Raw genomic sequence first — 19889 nt, forward strand, 5'->3', positions numbered from 1 at the left:
TTTAAAAAGTGCTAATTTAAAAATCAAATCGACGCGTGTAGATTAACAAAGATTTTATACAATTAGAAAGACTGGTAATTTTAAATTTTAACAAGCAGTGTAACAGCTACGTGAGTGATACACACCTGATGATGGCCATTTAGGGCCGAAACATGTAGTGTGGAGGAGGAAAAGAAGTAAAAAACTACAATAAAATTTGTTGCACTTAAGACGGTATTTATCCATATATAGTACACTAAAACATCTCAGAAACCAAAACGTAGACTTAATCATTATAAACGGGCCATTTAAATATAAAATATTTGATTCAAAATATTGAACATGCTTTCACAAATCTCGGTGAGGTACGGTCGACACGTTTATATCATCATATAGACGTAAGAAGATGCTGGATGACCTTGGGGACAGAAGAGGATACTGTCATTTGAAGGAGAAAGCTCTAGATCGCATTAAATGGAGGAATTGTTTTGGAAGAGACTGTGGACCTGTCGTCTGACAGATTACTGATGATGATGATGATGATACCTGTATATTGCTCTTGCTTTTAGCTGGTGCCCATTGCTCTCACAAACGGGGTCGCGGTGGTACTAACGCCCAATTGTTCTTGTTCTTTTCCATGCCATGAAAGCAAATAGCAACGCTCTTACTGTTGAAATAAATGAACCAACTGATAGTCCCGACAGTATAATCAGTGTATATGTATCTGTGAACCTGCCAATATCTGGTACCAAGAACTCCAGTCATGATTGTTAGAGCAGCAATCTGCAAATGACACTAGTAATGTCTATATTAGTTTTAAATTTATCAGAAATTCTATTTTTAATTATTTGTCCCCATATTTAATGCTACTAATCAACGACATTTTTTTATCTTAATGAAAATTTAATTTTCGTGTGTTCATATTATTTTTAGAATGTTCTGGTGACAACCCACTCCAGTGTTCAAAACATGGATACGTTATCTTTAAGAGTAAGTAAAAGGAAAGTAAAGCTATCCCTGTAACAGGCTGTGGAGGCCCATAGGGCTGTGAGATGTTGAGGTTCTCACATTTTCTGTAGACAATTGGCTCACAGATGGCGGCAAGGTTGTCAGTCCTACGCGCCGGCCGCCTTTTACCCCCAAGAATATTCCTGGTACTCATTTCTGTTAGAGGCTGAGTGACTCCAGGGCCATAGTGCGGCCGGAAGGATTAGGTCAATTGAAAAAATCCAATGACATCATCGGAACTTGAACCTGCGACCTTCCGGCTTGTGACATAGTGCCTCAACCAACTACGGTACCGCGTGCCCCCCATCTTTAAGGGTAATTCTTTAAATTCAAAATTTAATTCCTGATAGTAAAAAGTAAAAGCTTTAATGAAGCAGACGGAGGTAACCCCATAAAGTATTAAGTTTCGCAGATATTTGTTTCGTGTGTGTTACCATCACTACATCAACTGGAATTCATCTCCTTACCTGACACCTCCCATATGCCTTCTCGAGAATTAATTCCAGCGATGTAAGGTACTCTGTTTAATCTGCCTGCTGCAATCAGCCTCTGTGGAGTGTCCGGCAGGAATATCTCTCCGCCGTATTCACTTGAGTCCGCTGTGGGATGGAAGGGGATCCCTTGGCCCTGTCGATTGAACATTTAGAGCACTAGTCTGTTATGTTACATCGGAGTAGAAGCGATGCGCAATGTTCAGAGCTGCTTAACAGAAACCCGTTGCATAACTGTCGGAGGAAAGGGAAACTGATTTATTCTGATAAACTGACGCGACGTTTATAAGCGGAGATCTAAATAACCTGGGTATCAGTTATTGATTTCTCTCTTTCTTCTTTAGAAATATTGCCACATGGAGGAACTTTGCCTCACTGTTATCAAAATATTTGGTTTGCCAATTTTTCAGCGCGCTGTGAGGATGGCGCCTAACTATTGTTGCATGACATTTGTGCACCTAATTGTTAACTAAATAGTAACTATTTTCTTTGTTGTTTAGGAATCAACTATTTTAATGGGTACAAGGGTTAAAGCGGCCGGGAAGGGAAGTCCCCCCGCTCTCCTCCATGTAGCACGGAACTGTACTTTTGCTTCCTGTGCGTCTTCATGGCGTGGCGCTTAATGAAGTACCAGGACAACTTTGCTTTCTGCTTTCGCTGTAGGCGGTGTGTGTCCTTTCCAGGTGAATTCAATTTATCTTTCACGCTATCGCATAATAAGATAATTATGAAACCAAATATTCTGCGCGTTTCGAGAACCGAGGCTTTCATACCAGTCAAAATTTAGATTGGTTTCAGAATTCTGACGTCATATATGTTTGTGGGTATTAAGGAACAATCTGATGCTTTCATTTTCAGGGTAGAAGAGCGCCAGCATTGCTAGTGGGGTGGGACTAAGTCCCTTGTACTGCGGCCACTTCTGGCCTATTGTACCCTCCCCAGATGATAGACGAGGGTGATTGTGGAGCAATTGGTGGAATGAAGATTGGCAGGGGAAACCGAAGTACTCGGAGAAAACCTGCCTCAGCGCCACTTTGTCCACCACAAATCCCACTTGACCAGACCCGGGATCGAACCCGGGCCGCCGCGGTGGGAAGCCAGCGACTAACCGCTTGAGCTTTGGCGCGCCCAACCTTGAAGATGTAAGTATCACTTTCCTCCGAATCGCTGATAACCTCATCCTCGTAGGAGAGCACATGGAGTGAGAGGCTAGAAGATTTGTTCTGAGTGTAAGTTTTCAGTAACTACCTGTTCTCCCAATGTAAACGTAAGGTTCACAATTCTTTCTGGTGTTTCTGTTCGAAGGAGCTCAATCAGCTCGTTACAGTCAGAGTAATTGTGGCCTAATAACTCTGCCAAACCGTAGGAGTAATTGTGGTTCGTCCCTGGTTCATTGAAGGCCCATGCGTTGAGAGCTGTTCCACTTTGAGAGATGGCACGATGGAATAATCCTGAAAAGAGTATTTCTTCTCGTAATCAAGAAATGCATTCACAGAATCCAGTTTGTTCGTAATATAATTTCAACATAAGCGAAACTGACCTTGTGACATGGGAGACAACATGTGATAATGCACGCTGGCCCCTCCAGCACTGGCCCCGAAGATGGTGACGTTGTCAGGATCACCTCCAAACCGCGCAATGTTCTGCTGCACCCAACGCAGAGCCATGACTTGGTCCTTCAGGCCGTTGTTACCGGGAATGTTTGCAGTTGGAAGACTTAGAAATCCTGTTAATGAATTGAGAACAATTTACAGAAGTAGTCTCCTGTATTGTCACCTGAGTGTGGAGGGTCTCACTTCTCGTACAGACCCCCACCACTTTTACTAGTCGCCAATTAATGGCGATTGCATGTTCCGCTTGTGAAAGCACTCGACCCTTCCAGAAATATTATGTGCATAAAACAGTGGCCGCTTGCTGGGAGTAGTTGGACGTTTCCTAGAGTCGTAAGACAGAAAAATATGATCTTAATCAGTCTCACGAGGCCCGGAAACAAAAATTTCTGTGCTGGCAGGGCAACATACATTAAGACAGTCGTGAGTCTGGCCTTAGTGAGGTTAGTGAGCATGAGTGGGTGGCGTGGATGTGTATCAAAGTAGAGGTTGAATAGTGCGTGTGAGTTGAATGCGAGGCAAGTAGCGCAGGACTAGACATGCCGATAACAAGATATGAGTATTAAGTTGTTACTGGTAATCACACATTAACTGCTCCAAAACAAAATAAACAACGATACAATAATTTTCATATTCTAATTAATGATTAGCCAATCAGAATGTTTTATTTGGTCTTACTTTTATTCTGTTGCTGGGTGTAATTGTTATGACGTATTTCCTATGGACTGTTCTGCTTCGTCTTTATAAGATGCAGACCGTTATCGAAAGTGAGACCCTGGAAACCGAAGATAATACCTACCGAATTCAAGAAGATCCGTTTGGAAGATACCGGTTTGTAAACTTCCGGAGACAATAAGCCTATGTGGATCCACTGTAAGCCATTAACTCAGTTGCCGTGCCGCACGAAGATAACAATTTTCTCGAGATCAGTGACAGAGCAGGATTCAATAGGCAACGGCTGTTTCATGAATAAGACTACACTAATACGAACATCTGACTGGAGCACTGACTGCGAAGTTGATGACCTCACCTAAGGCTCCCAGGCGATAGTTCATGGTAACGACCACTGTATCCTCGTCCATGAAGTAATCGGGCCCATTGACGTCCCTGTTCCCGGAACTGAAATGCCACCCTCCACCATGGATCCAAACCATCACAGCTTTGAGGGACTGTCCAAGTTTGGATGCGAGCTGCAAGAAGTTTGAAATCCAAATCTAAAATAGAACGTATATGTATAACAAGACGAAACCCTAATTGAAGAATGGTTGAGACTGAAAGAACTTATAAGAGGCAAGGCGATTCGAATTATTTGTCTGATAATTACGTGAGGTCTTTGACTCCGTTAAACTCGCACAGAAATAGACAGAAGATCGGAGTCCAGGTAGGCCTGGGATTATGTCCGAGTTCAGCATCAAATTTGCTAGGAGATGTAACTAAACCACTATATTGTTTCCAAGAAGAACATTTTGCAAATATTATAAATGTAAATACAGCAGAACCCTGTTTATCTGATCTTCGGTTACCCGAATTCCTTGTTATCCAGGTTGACTTGAGCACCCACAGCAAAGTAGAATTGCATGCTATTGTTACATAATACAGTTCTGAACCAAGCTGTGTAGATATTTGCTCCGTGTCTTTAGTGTCATTCTTATTATCCGATGTCTTCTGATATCTGACGGCCATTTTCTTCAGTTTAGGTCGGATAATCAGGGGTGTCCTACATATTTCATTGTTAGCCATTAATTCCTGTTTTAACGTGTAAAAACTCTGCTTTCTGCTTGCGGAGATTTCTATGTTTCTAATGCTAAATAACAGTGTTTCTCTCTAAGCAGCATTATGCGAAGAGGTACTAAGTGAACTTCTATGCACCGTTCAGAAGAGGTTCAGCCTTTAAGATATTAATATTATGTTTCGAAATTATGTCTCAGTGTGACTTTAAAGAAAAGCACTCTTGCAGAACAGTTCAGTTGCTGTAACGAGGCTAATTTAATTTCAGTAATCTCGGAATGTAAGCAGAAAGAACAGACAGAAATGCGCAGTGATTCTGTGCGCATACATTTCTGCCTTATCTGTAGCTCATGTAGCGGAAGTCTGAACAGACACTTGCTTGAAGGAAGCGAGTGATAAGATAACTGTACTTTTGCAGACTGCCTTTAGGGTCAAACAAAGCACTAACCACATAGTTTACAACTTGTACGTCATAACGATTGCTGTATTAAACGTGTTCAATTATGTATCACTTTATAATTACATTTTACTTGTTATTTCTATTTTTATTGCTAGAGGTGTGTCATTTATTTGGCAAGTCATTCCTTCCCTTGCACTTAAAATATTTTTTGAACCTGCGATTTGTTAAAGGATCGATATTTGAAAGTAAATCATCGAGACATATATATATATATATATGTCAATCTAAAATATATGTAAGCATATATTAACTAATAATTTTGTGGCCCGGTTACCACCTGACACGAATTATAGATACGGTAACATCAGATACCGGTTCACCAACAGCTGCTGTTTGTGTAAGAAGGTCCCTACTGTGACTAATAAATTATTTTAGAACTGATTTTAATTAAATACGTGAAACTTTACGGAACATGTCATATAGGAAATGCTTAAGGATGTAGCGTCTATTGCAGTTGTTCCAAGGAACTTGGTTTCACATTTTCTGCGCTGCTTCCAGTGCAGCGGATCGCGTTTAAGTTTGAAGAACGCCGTCTCCTGGGATGTGGCGCCGTGTAGATCTCGACGACATTGTTCATAGTCGCCGGCGTGAAGACCTCACATCTTACGCATTTAATTTTGGATGAGAAATGCGTGTAAGACTTCTCGCCCCTACCTGCGTTGTGAAGACGTTTAGGAAGAGACAGTCTTCATCTCCCTCATATACATATGTGTATGGGTTCTTCTGTGGGCACACTGATCCCTCAGCCACGGCGTCACGGATGCCGCTCCAGGATTCTGGGGGTTGCGGGGCCTGAAAGAGCCAAACAGTTCAGCAGGTTTTGCTTCACTTTAGCCGCTTGTGAAAGAAAGGCACTGCAATGTCGTGTGTGGATTGTTGCATTCGTAAAATGGAAGGCAGTGGATGAGATGAATGGTTGTGGATACCTGGTAATCTAGTCTCGGGTTCATGACCAGTCGTACGAGTATATAGGGCGAAAGTTTCTCGAGTCCTACCCCTAACCCCGTATCTGATGGTCAGTGTCCATATTTGGAGACATAATCCAAAAGCACAAAGCACATAAAATATATGGAGACAGAGATCGCTTAACGCAGTAGTTCAGCTTTATAAGCGGAGCAAATTAATGAGGTGCTGCAGGAAGCGCGAGAAGAACGCAGCTTTAGGGAGAGGGCATTTGAACATGATTTAAGGTGCAGTTATGAAGGAATGGAAAAATGAACATATTCCCAGATAAACGTAGGGAGAAATTTGTATTCGCTTTTATTGCTGCATTTTGGCGATTTGGTGAAACTCGGAGAGGCCAAGGACGAATTACAAATGCGAATACACATTTGATGAAATGTTAGGGGAATGTGATATATTTGCTTTTAAATGAGAAATTGCAGTTTTGTATAAACAGTCCATTGAGATCGAAAACTGATGAAAATATTTGAGTAGATAAACTAACTCAGTTGATTTTCCTTCCTGGGAAATTGCATACGGGTACGGTCATGTTCCTACAAGTTCTCCGTGTGTTTATTGTTGTGCCCATGAAATCTGACAGTTGCAAGCTCCTCTGAGCCAGATCAGTCTTCATATTGACATACCCTGCTTCTGTAAGTTCCATTGTAACAACGGCGGATACGCCTCCTAAGTGAGCTCACCCCTTCTGTCTTATTTTATTTCTAGTGGGGTGGGACTAAGTCCCTTGCACTGCGGCCACTTCTGGCCTCTTGTACCAGCCCCAGATGATAGGTGAGGGTGATTGTGGAGCAATTGGTGGAATGAAGATTGGCAGGGGAAACCGAAGTACTCGGAGAAAACCTGCCCCAGCGCCACGTTGTCCACCACAAATCCCACTTGACCAGACCCGGGATCGAACCCGGGCAACCGAAGTGGGAACCCCTTCTGTCTTAGCATGAATTTTTCAATGCTCACATATATGATACCTGCCCACCGTGGAATTCTCAAAGGGATAACTGAATTTAATCTACAGTGAGAGCTGTCGGTGAGCCAAGGAAGAGAGGCAGGCCGTTACAGGTGTAGACGTTACCATGAATCTGAGGTTCTGTACAGGCGGCTTAGCGTAGGGGATTCCCATGAAGGCGAAGAAGGTTCTGTTGCTGCGTGGCGAAATTAGGGTTGTGCCTCTCAAGGATCCCTCTTGTATCTGGACCACCATGTCGGAAGGAGCAGCGAAGGCCCTGGCCAGCAGGACCGAGAAGACCGCAGCTACACAGCACTTCATGTCGCTGAAACGTGTAAGCAGACTTCGTGACAGTACGCGGCACAAGTTTTGATACGGTCCACTTCTACCAGAGGCAACAGAGATATCGCTAAGGTCGAAAACCTTCCGTTGCAGAAGTCTGTGTGAGACTACAATCTTCCGACCGAAATGTAGAGCTTTTTGCAATCGCTTCTAGTTTTTTGCTGTTTATTTTACAGCGCCGTCAGCATCTCAGAGCATGTACAGTCGAGTACAGGATGATTGGAAACGATCTGAGGGGAAGCAGTCGTAGTCCAGTCGAGGTACCATCCGGATTTGACGGGAGGGACTGAGGATAATCTGTGTTCAGGCTTAGGTTCTAACTGAACACCTCCCGAATAAAAGCTAAGCCAGTGTGCACGGTTGCACCCCTTGTAGCAGACGACTTACTTGTAGAGGCAAGCTTTTTAATATTCTTGTTTTAAGCTTTTTTTTTTTTTGTTTCTTCATTTGCTGAAATGTAATTTTGTCAAATTTTAAACTAATTACAGGACACAGCTCATCTTTGAGATCTTTGGAGATCTAAGCAGAGAGGAGAGTAATATTAACTGGATCTTATCAGCAAGCATGAAAGGGCTCGGGCTCAGGATAGGCTACAGTGGCGGTACATGGAATCAGTAAACGTAAAAGTGTTACGGCCTTTTAGAGTACTTTCCCTGTATAAGCTACTGTAGTAATCATAAAGAGGAAATTGTTCGAGAAGGAGAGCTACTACTGATGAACTGCGTTGAGAAACGTACCTTTGTTTGAGATGTTTGTCTCCTTCTTGATTTCAGCTATCAGATGACCGCAGAACTGCGCATTAGGTAATCATTTCATGAAGAATCACCGGAAAGAGCCAAGGGCCTTTTTATATTAATTACACTAACAATTTTATTTCTTCAAGGAGAACATTACTAATACTAATTTTTACAGATTTATTCCCTATTCAGTATTAACTCTTGTTGATAATTTTCTGTCGCTGATCTTAACATTTGTTTTTAATGCGATGGCTATAAACTGATAGCTACTGACCCTGGGCAGTTATAATCAGTATATATATATATGAAAGTGTTTCGAGCAGAAGGATTTCTCAAAAATTAAACATACTTCTTGAAGTTTTCTTCTTATGTTACTGTTATTGCTTGTCTGTAATGAATATGCAGCGCCGGGATAGCTCAGTCGGTACAGCGACTGGCTATGGGCTGGACAACCGAGGGGTCGGAGTTCGAGTCCCGGTGGGGGCAAGAGTTTTCACTTCTTTATGTCCTCGAGCCCTGCATTGGGGTCCACCTAGACTCCGGGGGTAAAGCGGCCGGGGCCTGAAGCTGACCACTCATCTCCAACTGGTGCCCACGTGAAGAAAACGTGAGTCCAGACATCCACTCCCCCATCCGCCTTCATGGCGTAGTGCTTAATTAGTTAAGCACAGGGACAGCTGTACCTTTATCTGTAATGAATATAGGCTTCACTCCAAACAAGCCTGAAGATTTGCGTTCTTACAGGTAATCAGACTGCTAGTTCTGAAACTGAATATATCTGGAAGGATCTGAGATTCTCAGAGCGGAGATTATAAAAAGTTCGGCCTTCTGGGACATAGAACTGTGCAGTCCGTCGCAAGCCAACACATGTTTCAGAGGAAAATGTCGCCTCCATATTCAGGCCTGAAGAGTAAGCGAAGCAAATACCATTATAAAACAGGCAGGTTTAGTGACTCTGCAGGTCTTCGGTCCTGAAGATGGAGGCGATATGTTCCTTCGAAACATCGGTGAACTTTCAGCAGACTACAGAGTGTTATATCCAGGAAGACGCAAATCACTGTATCTTCTAAAAATGTGATCAAAGGTCATATGAATTACGAGTCAGTGTTGACTCGCTCAGTGTGAATGTATCTGAGAGAGTGTCCGATGCGTGGACTGCAAGCCAACCTTTACGAGACAGAACCCGTTAGTAAGGATGATACTGCGCGCAATAGCGCAAGAGGTTAGTCGCTGGCTTCCCACCGCGGCGGCGCGGGTTCGATCCCCGGTCTGGTCCAGTGGGATTTGTGGTGGACAAAGTGGCGCTTGGGCAGGTTTTCTCCGAGTACTTCGATTTCCCCTGCCAATCTTCATTCCACCAATTGCTCCACAATCATCTAGGCCAGAAGTGGCCGCAGTACAAGGGACTTAGGCCCACCCCACTAACAAAAAAAAATAATTGTTTGTTTCTATAAAATCGTTAAATGGAGTTTTGATAGGTACGAATGTTAAAAATAAACAGTAACTTATTTTGCCGATCAGAGTGACCTCGCGGCATGAACCGTCTTCACCCGCTCAATCGCTGTGATCGTGGGTTCGAATACCACTCGAGGCATGGATGTCTGTGTGCGTGCGTTGTTCTCTGTGTCATCTGTAAGAATTATATTGCCGTTATTCTGGGTTCTGAGTTGGTCCGTGTCCCCTAGCTGCGGATGGAGAGGACTGCCTCTGAGAGCAGGATAGCCAAGAATGTGCTCAATGACTAGTCGCAGACAACAGACAGGAAGTGGTTCCTTAGACTGTGGGTTGAGTGGAAGGCTGTGCCCTTATCACCTGGAATGTTACGAAATTTTAGACAGGACTGTAGGCTCTTGTGAACGCAGTAATGAACGTTCGGGTTTCATGCGCCATTGAGTTAATGATTGGTTTTGCACTCTGTGCGTCCTCTGTACTCTCTTGGAGATTAGCGGTAGGACATCTTGGATGAGAGCTGAGACCATCACTAGGATACAACCGTCAGCAGTTCGGTGAGATTATCCGTGTTCCTGGCGGGATTCCAGTACATGAGATCTCCGTCAGTAAGACTTAAAATTCTATGAACCTCGGATGCTTTTGGACTTTATAATCCTACCCTCTTCTTTCCCCTATATTATTAAATGCAATCATAACATTCTTATGGGATGTCCATAATAATTTTACTACTGTTTGTCTTCCATTCCTGCTTTTGGTTATGAATGTCTTGTAAAATGCAATGTACTTAAATTTAACGTTTAAGCTTACTTCACAGAAATTCAGGTTTACGTGTCTCGGGAGAATCGGTTGAGGCGTCCGTGTGGAATTTCAAGCCGAACCTCTCGCTAATGTATGCCAGTTACAAGCCTGGAGGAGCTGTACCTGCAGTCCCTTATGTTTTCATGGCGCGCTTCTTAAGTAATTCAGAACAGAGAAATTCTTTACGTTTACCCTAACCTTTATAAAGAATTTATTCAAATATATTTTATAGGTTAGCCGATCATAGTGGCCGTGCTGTGTAAGGAATGAACTGTGTTCGCTCTCTCGGACGCTGGGATCGTGGGTTCGAATCCCGCTCAAGACGTGGATGTTTGGTGTGTGTATGCGTTTATTCTGTGTTTGTGTTATCCTGTGTTTAGGTAGCGGTCTTGCGACTGGCTGATCACTCGTCCAAGGAGTCCTACCGACTATGTAAAAAAAGATTATGAAACTGAAGAAGAGGCCAGGGCCTAACAAGGAGCTCATCTCCTTGATGAACGAATTAAAAAATTAATTAATATTTTATTGGGACATCATTATTTGAGAAGAATTTTCCTTGGCTTTGTATAAACCACGTCTTGTGTATAAGGAAGTGCTAAGCATTTTCAGTTGTGCAACAGGAGTTTCGCCGTGTTGACCTTTACTGCCTGACTTTATTTTCACAGAGATGAGTAACAGCCAGTGCATCTTCATCCTGCTGAAGGAGGCGTGGCTTCCATTAACAGTCATATTGAAAATCCAGTTTCTTTGGCACAGGAAAACTCACTGCACTGCCATTACAAATATAGCCTGATAATGGTCTTATTTCTTTCTGAGAATTATACGAAAGCTACAAACACGCTTCGTGTGCAAAATGCAAAGCTATTAATGTCAAACCACATGGCATTTGCAGCAACCACTGTGCTTTAGAGCGTCAAAACACTACAGAGAAGTCAGAAGGTCCTCGGTCCTCGTCCAGAACATTGACTGCCCGTCGCTAAGTAGGGCTATTTGCCATGTATCAAATTCTCAACCTTGAACTCCCTAATAATATGCTTTCTCATACTTGACGCCCATTATAATGCCTTCAGTCCTCCGAAGACAACAATGCACGACAGCGCATTATCATGCAATGCGCAACCAGTGGCACTGCCATTGTTCACTCCGCGTCAGTACAGGCGCTTAGAGACTCCTTAGGCTGCCTGTTATGTGAGAGCTACAGCGTGATAAGTAGCAATAAGAAAGTTCTTTGGATAACTAATGAACACATCAAGGTCATTTGCCCTGTTATGGAGCCGGGATAGCTCAGTCATAACCACGGACTACGGACTGGACGGCCGGGATTCGATTCCTAGAAGGGGCCAGCTGTCTACTCCACAACGTCCATATCGGCTTTGGGACCCACAAATCCTCCTACCCAGTGGATACCGGGGATCTTTCCCCCGGAGTAAAGCTAACGTGGGGTGTAGCTGACCACTCACATCCATCCAGTGCCAAGGTCAAGAAAATGTGGATGTACCACGTGTACCTCCACGCCTTACTCTAACTCGTCGTAGCGTGGTGCTTACCTAATTAAGCACAAGCATACCTCTACATTTTCCCTTTTTAGTGCGCTATTATTTTTACAGTAATTACTAGTAGAAGCTCCATGCTTAGCCCCAATATACACGGTGTGTCCAGGATCCGTTAGGACTCTTTTTTTCTTAAATTTTGCCCTGCAATGTCATCTGTTGGCGAGTTGTGGCGGTAAGATTCTTGAAGTTTCAGCTGTGGCTATCTATAATTTCAAAGCGCAAGCATCGCTGCATCATGTGTTCTGACCTTGAATGTAACAGTGCTGTTCTGACGCTCGTCGGAAAATGGCGGTTGAACGGAGAGCCAACATCAAATTTTGTTTGAAGTTAGGCAAAACAGCCGGAGAAGCGTACGGTAGCGATTGTTCGAGTCGCTCGAAAATTTTTCGATGGTATGCTGTATTTCGTGACGGCAGGGAGGACATTGAAGACGCTCCACGTGTATCAAAGCCGAGAAGAAGTCGCACTGAAGAAAATGTAAAAAAAAAAAGACCGAAATCCTTGCATCAGACAGATGTGTTTCTGCAAGACTCATCGAGGAGCTTTTGGGAATACCAAAAAGTACTGTGCACCAAATTTTGACCGAGGATTTGGGCAAACGGAAGGTCTGTGCGCGGTTTGTACCGCCCTCGCTGTCAGGCGATGAAAAACATGCCAGAATCTCACAACTCTGATGCTGTAGCTCTGCATATTGACGCAGTAAGGTGAAAGGATTGTAAGCTGTAAGGCAGTCAGCAGTTATGGAATGTAATCTCCTCTATGCTATCAAGAATATCATCCTGATTTTCTTTCGGTGTTTGGAGGAACTTAAAAACAACATTGCCAAATCATTTATTATTTTTTCTATTATATTTTTATCCTCCCTTCTGGTCACCGTGTGTTAATATGTACACAGTTTTATTTTTCTGCGTTTATTTTTAGACCCAACTTCAGTTCCTATCAGTGTGTAACGGAGTGTCTGTGTTGTTCTCTGTAGTATATAAGTTTTCGCTCAATTAATCAGTGTGTGTGTGTGTTCCACTTAATTCCAAAGAAACGAGCTTACCTGTTTCGCCTGAATCAGGATCCACTAATTATAAGACAGATAATTGCTTCTGTTTTGCGGACAGCGTTACTTAAATAAATATGCAGATCTGTGTGATGTTTTAATTAAAACTGTACTGGAGACACAAGCAACGAAATGCACATATGTAGTTACAAGAGTACAGATTTATACAGATCTTCCCAGAACTGCAGTCTCTCTTTATTCAAGTTGTTCCGTAAGCTCAGTTCCCGGTCGATGTTGAGGTATGTCGGGTCCTCAGTGGTGTAAGATGGCCACGTCACGTTCAGAAGTGGGTCCTCTTCAGGCGTCGGGTTTCTGAGCAAAACAAATGTACGGTTATTGGTGAACAGCTGCATGCAGCTACTGCTCTCTGTATTCGCATGGCGATTCAACTGCCCTGAAGATGGACGCGATACGTTCCTCCGAAACGTCGGTTAAAACCAAGAATACACGGCGCCAGATCTCAGAAGACGACTTTCTTCATAGTCATCGCCGTGAAAACCTCAAAACTTACACAGGTTCAGAATTTGTTCTCTAAGCTCGTTGTGGGCGCTGGTGCGCTCTATAGTTGAGAGAATTGCACTGAATGTAGTCGGCCTTCTGATTTGGGCCTAAGACTGTAGGAAGTTATAACTCGTTTCTGAAAGTTTTATCTCCTTAAAACCAATCATAACTTCACGTTCCTGTAATTGGAGCATTGGCCACCGCGTAAATGTTGTGTTACCATTACATAGAGTATGGAGCAAATATTTTTATTACATGAGAGCAAATTAATATTATATTTTATTTTTTAACTTGACTTGTCGGTTTTTTATAAAGGACATACTTCAGTCTACACCAAAGCAATAAATCAATATGTTTGCAAGATCAATACACCGAGAACACATATTTTCTGCTAGTCGAAGCTGCCAGTTTTTAATCATGTGTGTAACATTTATCCGTATCCGTAATCCGTATTTTAAACTATTTAGACATTAAAATACAAGCCATTCCTCTAAGCGATAACCTCTATTATGCCGATCATTAAAAATTGTCATGAATTTTTTCCCCCCCCCCCTCAGATTCTGGTAAGAAACTGCAGATCTCGTTGTCTCTCTACACATTTCTAGCAGACGCCAAGAAATCTGCTTGGATTCTGACATGGATTGTAATCTTTCATATTAACGTCCGACTATTAATGAAATAATTAGAATATGAGCAGTATTGCTGCATCACTCGGCAAGTAAAGTGATTGGACAGTAGAGGCAGAGCGCGATTACTATGTGATAACACAAACCGGCGCGATGGAAGGGAAGCGGTTCTGCCCCTCAGATGTGCTGTAAGAAAACACGGAATTTTCCGTTCCACCTATACACGAAACTTGTCTTCTGCGCATGTGCCACCATATTTTAATGGAACTCAACAAGTACTGCAGGGACTGTTTGATACTTCTCTCAGTTACCGCTTCTGTGACGGCTCTGCGGCGCACTGAACCTCCCCTGACCACTCACCTTCAACTGCTGCCGAAGACTAGAGTGCATAATGTTTTACCTCCACGCCTCTATATGCTTTCGTAGCTTGTCTTTGGCAAATACTCAACTTTACTTCACGATTTTCACTCACCCACTCTTGGCAAAATTTGTCCACAGTTTGACCATTCTGGACTGAGTTACTACGGCAGGGTGTTCGGGTTTCAGGACGATGCGACTCGTGAGCAGCATGTGAAACAGGTACCCCAGTTCGTCTGCGTGCGCAGCCCCTGAAACAATTACCCGCAACCGGCATTTAACCTTTTGTATGTTACTGTACTGTTATTGTCTGTAATGTAAGTGATGGACTGGAGAAAACTTCCATAACTTGCACTCTTCACCAAGCATAATTATAGTGATCAAGTCAAGGAGGATGAGATGGACAGGGCATGTAGCACGAATAGGGGAGAAGAGGAATGCTTGTAGGATATTTGTGGGAAAGCCACAGGAAAAGAGACCACTAGGAAGACTAAGACATAGGTGGGTGGACAATATTAAAATGGATCTTAGAGAGATGGGTTAGGATGGGATGGACTGGATCGATCTGGAATAGGATAGGGACCGGTGGAGGGCTCTTGTGAAGACGGTAATGAACCTTCGGGTCCCATAAAATGCTGGGAAGTTCTTGAGTAGCTGCACAACTGGCGGCTTCTCAAGAAGGGCTCAGCTCTATGAGAGAGCGATGTAAGTGGTGGAGTACTTGGTTGACAATAAAACGTACCTCCGGGATACTTTGTTAAATTCCTAAGCCTTCCTCTTGTTGTCTGTTTTCCACAAAAGGGAACTTGCCTGGTAAATTTTCGGCGCCCCAAATTCTCTTAATTATTCCAAACGGTCCGTCAAACGAGAATTCATAATAGTACACAGGCGAGGTAGATATCGCTGCAATCTTCTTGACAGCCATGTTTATATCCTTGATGAACCACACATCTGTAATCATCTGACAGAGACAAATGAATGGGCGAGAGCCAATTGTCTTTGCAAATAATTGAATAAAACGTAAGATACGGGAGAAGAAGGGGGACTGTTCGAAACGAAACCCGAAAGATATAGGCTGTATGTAACTAGACACACCTCACCTTAGATACGAGTAAGTCTGCATTGAACTATTGCAGCGTTTCGGAGATAAATATTGTCTTCGTTTCAGGGCCGCAGAATGAGCCCAACATGCAACAACCAAGAAGCAAGAATCAAGCCTCTTGCTTGGGCTTACTCTTCGAGACTGCAGACGGAGGTCTTTTAGTGATCTAAAGCACTAGACCAGGGGTTGAGGAAATAACACTGCTAGAACTTACATTAAGTTCTCTTTAATTTTAATACGTTGTTTTGAACTGCTTATTCTGTTAAAGGCAGGAATGGCCAATTCGTATGCATGATATTAAGACACAGATGGTAGCTGTGACACTCTGATTTTTATACTTTTTGCTTTCAAGTTGCGCAGGCTATTGTAAACAAACGAACTTCTATTCAGTGAGCCTCTCACTCTTTTCTTTATGTAACAAATATATTGAAGAGTAAGTAAAAGTAAAGCTATCCCTGTAACAGGCCGCGGAGGCCCATATGGTTGTGAAATGTTGAGGATCCCACATTTTCTACACAATCGGCTCACAGATGGCGGTAAGGTTGTCAGCCTTACGCGCCGACCGCCCTTTACCTCAAGAATATTCCTGGTACTCATTTCTGTTACAGGCTGAGTCGACCCCAGGACCATATTGCGGCTGGAAAGATGAGGTAAATTGAAAAAATCCACCTCATCGGGATTCGATCCCGCGACCTTCCAGCATTTAACATAGTGCCTCAATCAACTACGCTACCATGTGAATATATTAATTTAATTGTGTTTGTTTGAGTTTAATGTTCAGAATCCAGAACTCAAAACTTTACTGCAATGAAGCGGGTTTGATTTGCACTGTAGTCCTCTGGTCGACAAATCTTCCTGGGGGTAAAGGGCTTCCGGCCCATAAGCTGACAACCCCACCGGTTGTGCCTCTTAAAGGGATAGATTTACATTTCTTACGCACTTTCAAATATACTGAACTTTTGGGTTCCACAGAAAGCCGGAGATTTCTTGACCAGAGGATTGACCATGAAGAACTGTGTTCCCCAGATTTAATTACTTCATTCTATTCCATTTTCTTTATCAGAAGTTGCTACATACTTACATTCACAAACTGTAAAAGAGTCTCTTCAGACACGCGTTTATTCCCGAAATAAAACTTCCTGATCTTATGAGAAATTTCTTGTGATTTATTTGTATTTCTAACCACCGGGAAGTCTTCAGGAATAGCGCGTTCAAATTCCTTGTCCAATATATCCAGGGACTCTGGGTGTTCTTTCAAGACTGTAAATGAAATTACAGTTCAGTTTAGTGGCGCATATGAACAGGGACAAATGCATTGCACTGGGATGTCTTGAAAACGAGATAAGGAACGTCATACGGCGGGTAGCATAACACGACAAGGAGAAATACACACATGCGCAGTGCGGAATCACATATCAACACAGAAATACAGCCGTTTCCTCACTCAACTTTTAACACCAGGTGGTCATCATTTCGGCCCAAACATGTCCTCAGAACTTCTAAACTGACTAGCTTTTGTTAAGTTTTAATAAATTGTTGCACATAAACTATAGAACTAATTAAAACACTCAGTGTTCCAAAGCATGGCGCTGAGGAGAGTGTTTGTCCCTACGAGACAGCATGTAGCAGGAGACTGAAGAAAACCGCAAAATCAAGAACCTCACAGTGTACACCCTCCACCAAATGGAGCGCAAATGTGGGCAGGTGAAGGCTCTAGCAACACACGGGAAAGAAGAACACTGATTACACAATTTTGATCCGAAGAAAAATGTGGGGAGAAGACAATTTGAAAAGCCTAAACATCTATGGAAGGATAGTAATAAAGTGTATTTAAGAGAAGTAAGGTGTGGTGTGGATTCAGATGACTTAGGATAGGGTTCATGGGCGATCGGTTTTGAACACCATAATAAACACTCGGGTTCCATAAAAAAAAAAAAAGAATTTTTGCCTAATTGACCAATTTTTATCTTCTCAAGAAGAGCTCTGTTCCCTATGCTAATTAAGTCCAAGTTTTGACTGTTACTGCTTCAAACTCTGATGAAGAGCTTAATGTGCAATTCTTACGTCTTTATGCATCTGTTCCTTCACTACCCCATACTTCTCCATAGCGTGATGTAAAATCGATCGGTCAGTAAAGCCCTTGAACTCACCGTTGAGAGCCAATATTCCTTCGTGAGAAGTGACTCCTGCAATCATTGGCACGGTGCTGAGTGTTCCCGAATCCAGGAGCTCGCGCGGGGGAGCTGGCAGGAACACTTCTCCACCGGAAGCTGTGTCAGTAGTGGGCAGGAACGGAAACCCGATCGACATGGGCTTCTCCTGTGTTGTGCATTATGCGTATTAATATAGAACTATCAGCGTATCGAGATACCGCAAACACAAAGGAAAGGAGAGCCTATAACAAGTTTAGATATTTTTAACCTTGACTAATTAAAATTTAATAAACCAAATTATTTCAGTTATTCCCGATGACGTCATTGGATTTTTCAATTGACCTAATCCTTCCAGCCGCGCTATGGCCCTGAGAACGACTCAGCCTCTAACAGAAATTAGTACCAGGAATCTTCCTTGGATAAAAGGGCGGCCGGCACCGCCATCTGTGAGCCAATTGTCTAGAAAATGTAGGAACCTCGACGTCTCAGAGCGGGATAGCTTTACTGTTTTGTATAAGATATTGTGACATGAAGCCTGAAAGCCGGGTTAGTGGATCCAAAGTGGAAGTCCATTGCTAGCCAACGGCTTGCCATACACGTATTCTCGCTGCGACGAATGGACACGAAATAATGTATTTCTGGGCAACTGTATGGTAAACACGTTTCGTGGCAGCAGAATAACAGACAAACTGTTCGAGGTGGTGATCTCTCGTCGGTTCGCCCCAAGTTATAAAAGAGAGTTCATTCGTGAATTAATTGATTGGTCAGAGGGTACAAAGGAGTGATTCGTAAGGGAGTCGTCGTTCAAGTCAATCAGACTAGAAGAGACGACCGATCCGTAAATCAGAACCAAGTCAGTCACAGTGGAAGAGAAGACCTCGTAGTCCAGTAAGGACTTTAGCTAGTCTTAGGCAGTCGTTGATTCCGAGCTGTTATAATTGACTGTAATTGTAAGCAATGCCAATAAATCCAGTCACCCCATTCAGAACCCTTTATTTTCTTCACGCAAACCCCTCATTCGTGGCAATATTTACACATGTTGCACCTAGAATAGCCTGAAGGTGGCTCAGCTAATGCTCGGCACGAAGGAAAGTCAGTAGACTGAACTACACAGACTACTGTAAATGTAACGACTGCTCCTGCTAGTTCAACGGCAGTAGCGCCTTGTAGCGGAGTGTTAAAGCGAGAATTGGCAGCACATGTGAACATTTACCTCAGGCGTGAGCACTTCGTGGGAAACCTTCGTCAGAACCAAAGTGTCCACGCTCCTCAGATGATTCAACAGTTCCTGGGGGTCGTCGGTTCTGATACCGAGCTTCTCACCCAATCTGAATGCCATGCGTCTAGAAGAGTTCGTAAATGCCCAGAAATTTAGAACGGAGCCGCTCTCTGCAATTGCACGATGGAATAGCCCTGTAAGAATGAGACAGAGTACAAATTTAACTTGCTTTGGTACATTGTGTATAATTAACAGTTTGAATATTTAATTAAGAATTACCAACGCTTAGAGCCGTGAAGAGGGGATCAGATCTGATACCCTGCAGTGTACATATGGGAATGCCACCTGTGTACGGGAAGGGGGGGGGGCGCTGAAATGCTATTGATTCACCAAGCATTTACTTGACACGTAGGTTTTCGTCGATTGGACGTACTGTTTGAAGGGGGCGGAATGTTTCTCGTGAAGTTTCTCTTACTTTCACGTCACCCTCAACTTAAAGTGATTCCGCTAGACATCGGTAGCGTAACATTTTGCCGCGAATCGTGTGCCACATCGTTACGCTAAGCAAGTTTCCGTTTCCGTATAAACGGCATCTGGATCGTGATACTGCAACAGAATATATGCAAGTAGAAGTGTATAAAGTGTAGCTGAATTTGTAGCCTCGGCAACTGGCGGCCACCATCACGCAGCAAGCCGTCATCATCAAGGAAGTGCTTCTGAGACCGCGCCATAGCTCAAGCGGTTAGTCGCTGGCTTCCCACCGCGGCGGCCCGGGTTCGAGCCCGGATCTGGTCAAGTGGGATTTGTGGTGGACAAAGT

At 43.2% G+C, this 19889-nt stretch overlaps 1 protein-coding gene across 1 annotated transcript in view; it reads right to left on the reverse strand.

The window, feature by feature from the left end:
• LOC111869373 overlaps positions 1–19889 on the reverse strand; it is a 48369-nt gene that overhangs the window by 6204 nt on the left and 22276 nt on the right. Inside the window, exons 7-17 of the mRNA XM_033753416.1 lie at positions 17849–18017; positions 16780–16958; positions 15407–15557; positions 14712–14847; positions 13262–13424; positions 7309–7638; positions 5931–6068; positions 4119–4278; positions 3019–3204; positions 2727–2929; positions 1455–1614 (exon numbers count right to left, since the gene is read on the reverse strand). Coding sequence (XP_033609307.1) covers positions 1455–1614; positions 2727–2929; positions 3019–3204; positions 4119–4278; positions 5931–6068; positions 7309–7638; positions 13262–13424; positions 14712–14847; positions 15407–15557; positions 16780–16958; positions 17849–18017 — 1975 coding nt within the window. The remainder of the gene's footprint in view (positions 1–1454; positions 1615–2726; positions 2930–3018; positions 3205–4118; positions 4279–5930; positions 6069–7308; positions 7639–13261; positions 13425–14711; positions 14848–15406; positions 15558–16779; positions 16959–17848; positions 18018–19889) is intronic.

The sequence above is a fragment of the Cryptotermes secundus genome, unplaced genomic scaffold, assembly GCF_002891405.2.
Source record: "Cryptotermes secundus unplaced genomic scaffold, Csec_1.0 scaffold630, whole genome shotgun sequence".
Classification (NCBI taxonomy): Eukaryota; Metazoa; Arthropoda; class Insecta; order Blattodea; family Kalotermitidae; genus Cryptotermes; species Cryptotermes secundus.